The 4,484-nt window shown below is 36.7% G+C and overlaps 1 protein-coding gene across 4 annotated transcripts; it reads right to left on the minus strand.

The window, feature by feature from the left end:
- Positions 1 to 847: 847 nt before the first annotated feature.
- LOC106307065 (dolichyl-diphosphooligosaccharide--protein glycosyltransferase subunit 1B) lies at positions 848 to 3,573 on the minus strand. Of its 4 annotated transcripts, none has more exons than XM_013743918.1 (9): positions 3,443 to 3,573; positions 3,265 to 3,383; positions 2,993 to 3,037; positions 2,260 to 2,891; positions 2,038 to 2,185; positions 1,646 to 1,825; positions 1,486 to 1,554; positions 1,312 to 1,401; positions 848 to 1,137 (listed from the first exon to the last, which is right to left on the minus strand). In XM_013743918.1, the coding sequence occupies exons 2-9, from the start codon at positions 3,373 to 3,375 to the stop codon at positions 1,012 to 1,014; spliced, it is 1,401 nt and encodes a 466-aa protein (XP_013599372.1). In that variant the 5' UTR covers positions 3,376 to 3,383; positions 3,443 to 3,573; the 3' UTR covers positions 848 to 1,011. The 4 variants fall into 4 exon arrangements, with proteins under 4 accessions (XP_013599372.1, XP_013599373.1, XP_013599374.1 ...); XM_013743919.1 differs by having other exon boundaries at positions 3,459 to 3,553; XM_013743920.1 differs by having other exon boundaries at positions 3,265 to 3,388; positions 3,443 to 3,535.
- Positions 3,574 to 4,484: the final 911 nt, after the last annotated feature.

Consider the following 4,484-nt stretch of genomic DNA (forward strand, 5'->3'; position numbering starts at 1 on the left):
GGGGGGGGGGGGTGTAACACGAATCCCCTTCTTCTCACTCACCCTTTTTCATTTTTTCAGGTAAAACAAGAAATGAAGAAGAAAAAATGCGGGTACTTGTAATCCTGCATGGCTCACTTCAACCCATCCCAAAAAAACTCAGTCTTGCAATAATCCATCCCACGAGCTAAAAAATCCCGGTCTAATACCGTCATGCGACAATCCTTTACGGGTCATGCCCGCGGTCTAGGTCCATGATTGGTATTTCTATTTAAAAATATATACATTAGGTGAATGTAAGATGCATTATTAGGTTGATGTTAATTAAAAAAACTTAAATCTATAATTAATTATCTTAATTGATGATATAGATTTATTTAAGATTGTTTTCATAATTTTTATATAATATTATATGTATTTATAGATAAATTTTAAATTATTATATTATTTTCAGAAAAATGATTCTGATTGAATAAACTTTACATTTCTTTAATAAATTTAGTTATTAGTTATTTTGTAGACATGTACCTGAAATTTGTGAAAGAAAACTACGCATGTATCGGACATTATGAAATTAGTGGCATCCTTTATAACAGTGGCTATCACTTTTTATTTTATTTTTACTAATCAGAGGATATATCTAACTATATATCGATTTTGTGAATATAGATTATTTAATTTTTTATCTATACCATTGTATGCGAACTTGATTTTCTGAAAAGAAAGCAACAATGCATACAATCTGACGGATATAAATACTCTTAACACTCTTGATGAAGTTGAATATTCACAGTTCAATGCCATTGAAAAGGTTACGTCGTCGTCTTGACTTCACTTGGTGGATTGCTAGATCTAGTTCTACCATCCCTGAACAAAACTGAGAAAATCGATTCGATCTCCAACTCCAAGAGTTCATTAAAACAAAGAGCGTCAAAGATACAACTACGAAACTCTTTGTTTTTAACAAAAAAAAAAAGTCTATATCTTTTAGGAGTCTATTAAAAGCAAGTGAAGGACTTTTCTCTGAGATTTCTACTTCTTGACGATATTGAGATCGATGTGTACATACGCAAGAGAAGTCACAAAGACAAAGAAGAAAGCCGATACAAGCATGAGTGGTTCCGCAAGCATGTATATTGGTTTGAACGTATAGTACACCTGCCATAAACCAAGCACATAACACTAGTCAGTTTTGTAACAACAGTGTGAACTTATGGAGCAAGCTGAGTTTTGAGTTGCTAATAACACTATTGCACCAAGGTTTTTAGAGTTCTTAGTCTATTAAAACACATAACAAGAACATCATGATGATCTAATCTAGATCACTTTTACCTGGAAGGGTACGTTGTGAGTGGGAACTACATTATCCTTTTGCAACACAACCACGGTTCTTCCCACGATGTCAAGGTATGAGTATTTGACCTGACGACACAAGACCATTTATAGATACATTTTAACCAGAACTTTGCAAATGCAGGTCATGTGTCTGTGCCGTTGATTATGTACCTGTAAGTCTTGATTCACTGTGAAGGGCAAAACAGCAGAAGGGTCCTTTGATCCTTCAGGGAGCACGACCTGAAACAAAATCTTCATGTGTTAAAAACAGAAAGCTTGGATTAAAGAAAACAATATGATAACGTTGGTAGAAAATGCTAACTAAACCCACTTTGAGAGTCAACTTGTTAACGATAGTTTCAACGAGCGGGCAGCCAAAGGTAAAGTTCAAGTAACGTCTGCCATCGGGTGCTTCAAAGAGATAGTCCTCCAATGGAACTCGATAGCCGATGACAAATGTTGCTCTCCACCCTCCAAATAACGGGTATCGCGGTTCAAATTCAAGTTCTGACTGCAAAGACCAACACTTGTTTTTAGAATTAATAACGCATTTTGATCACTTTTTGAGGTAGAAAGTTTGAAGTAGACGCTCCTGAGCATCACTGTGAATTGATGTAACATACCACACCGTTGAATAGTTAAAGCCATAGGAGAATTTTGTAGGGAATAAATATAACTGCCTAAATGGCCAGAGATGAAGAGAAGAGGGCAACACAAGTATACCTTCTTAAAGCCTGTACGCAAATGTGAAGTTGAGATGTTTCCGATGTCATCCCTGTAGTAGACAGAGTTAACTCTGGGAGGAAGTACTGCAAGGAGCGCATTGAAAGAGGATGAACCACTGATAGAACGTCTAGATTGATATTCCACCCTGCAAAAACTCAAGAAAAATGAGATACGTGTTAATAATCATGTACAATACACGCCATTAAGACCATTGCATACCTTGAGAAAACGCCCTTATGCCGAGCTCCCCCATGGGTCAACCTGTAATTCTCTGTAATCTGAAGGCTACCCCAGTGCGAAATCTCAATTTCACGCACGAGTTCCTCAACAACAGCAAACGGACTGTTATTCTCAAAGTGGACGATAACAGGTGCGTAGGAATATGGAGCACGATCCTCATACGGTCCATATTTGATCTCTTTCCCAGCTCGGTTAGCAGGTTCGACGCTGGTGAACGACTCTACTCTAGTACTAGGAGTCTTAAAGAAAGTCGCCTGTTGCTTAATACGATAAGGTGACAGTACCACTGCACTATCATGGTAGTAAACCAACTGAGACTCTGACTGGGTTATCTCCACAGGGAAAGGTTCCAAGGAATGAGTCAATATGTATAGCACCTCAAGCGTAACGGTTTCACCAGGGCCTAAGGGGGTAGCAAACGAAACAAGGAAGTAGCCAGCGTCATTTGGTGCATCAGGTTGCTCACTTGGCTTCACATCTAGAGGCAAGTAGGTTTTCTTCTTCTTCTTGCCCATAACTGCCAAGGCTTGGACCATAGCCAAATTCTTGATCTGGGTAGGTGGGAAAGCAAGAAGCATATCCGCAGCAGGATCTTTTCCAATGTTTTCAACCTAAAGAAACAATCCAGATAAAAAACCGTTACCTTAAATCCCAGTCCTAAAGTCCCAACCTTTGCAGTGTAATATTATCAACAGGAATGAAGAGATGATACCTTAAGAGTCAAGAAGGCCTTCACGATATGTGAGCTTAAATCAATCTGCAGACAGATAATCAAAGCATTTTAGAATCAAAACACCACGGAGATTCTGTGAATATCAATAAATCATTATACTTTCAGATTAATGAAATTAAAGATACATTATCTATCAATGTACGCCTATACATGAAGTGACCAATCAAGAGAAAGTTCATCGACTTGAAGATCCCATTAAAAGTAGAGATGGATGTATTAAGGAAAGAAGATTTGAGAGAGAAGATAGATACCCTTCGCTCGGCATTTACGATCTGGAGATCCTGAGCGGAGGAAAACGTAGAAAGCGATAAGAATACAGCTACAGCTACAGCTACGGCGAAGATCCAGTTACGAGCAGCCATTGTCGTCACTGCACTAAAGAAGAACACTTGTTAAGCCAAAGATCGGAAAGAGGAGGGAGTTACAGACCGGTGAAGTAAGAGACAGTGAGATCTCGACGGTAGGTGAGGAGAATCAACGATCCGGTCAACTACAAAAAGTCTCACGATTTACGGATGATTTTCTAAGAATCAAAACGACATAAGATGTTATCGTTTGAAATTCAGTGGCCCGTCCTATAACTATTAGCAGGCTTTCGACCTCTTATAAGCCCATTTATAAAGCGATAAAACATCTAATTGGTATTAATCGACAGGGTCCGGTTGGTCTTCTCATTACCAAATACAATTTTGTTCACGGGTAACTTTTATTATGACCATATTTGATGTATGTTTAGGATGTCCAATCCTCTAAAACCCAATGAACACTGAACCGGACCGAAATAAAGAAAATGGTTTAGATTTAATAATAACATATAAATTGAATAACTATTATTTGAAGAAATCTCAATATGTAGATATGGTCTGAGCCAATTAGTGAAAGTATATTATCATAATTATTTATAAATTAATAATATATCTACATATTTTTTATTGATGTCATCTTAATATTTAAAATGTTAATTTGAATAATTTATTTTTAAGTTAAGACTTTCATTGATATATACGTTAAAATTTAGTTATTTAATAAGAGAAATGGTCATATATAGACCCAAACCAAGTTTTCTTTCAAATCTAGACTTTAAAGTCCAATGTCACAAAATTGTTTCATTAAAGTATGGCCAATTACCATATTATCCCTTTCATTGTCTAATTACATTATAAATAATCTTTTAAAAAAATAAAATTATGACGTCGACGGCTTCTCTCAAAATTTCCGGCGTCGATCATCTCTTTCGTCCTTATCTTCGGCGATACTCATCTTCACCGTCTTCATCTCCACCGTCACTCATTATCTCTGTCTCCCTCAGCTCTGCTGCTGCGCCGCCGTCTCTGTTTCATAAAAGTATCTTCGATCCATAGATTTTTTTATTTCAATTGAGAGTTATATAATATATATATTGGATTTCGTCGTATCAAAAGTATATGGTATCGATCTATTTTTTCAATTCTCAATTTGATGAAACATTTAT

The sequence above is a fragment of the Brassica oleracea genome, chromosome C7, assembly GCF_000695525.1.
Source record: "Brassica oleracea var. oleracea cultivar TO1000 chromosome C7, BOL, whole genome shotgun sequence".
NCBI lineage: Eukaryota > Viridiplantae > Streptophyta > Magnoliopsida > Brassicales > Brassicaceae > Brassica > Brassica oleracea.

Coding starts and splice junctions, on each gene's coding strand:
- LOC106307065 (XM_013743918.1), bottom strand. CDS start 3,375: ATGGCTGCTCGTAACTGGATCTTCGCCGTAGCTGTAGCTGTAGCTGTA. Junction 1,826..2,037: donor TGCGTACAGGCTTTAAGAAG/GTATACTTGTGT, acceptor TGGTCTTTGCAG/TCAGAACTTGAATTTGAACC. Junction 1,402..1,485: donor CAGTGAATCAAGACTTACAG/GTACATAATCAA, acceptor TTGTGTCGTCAG/GTCAAATACTCATACCTTGA.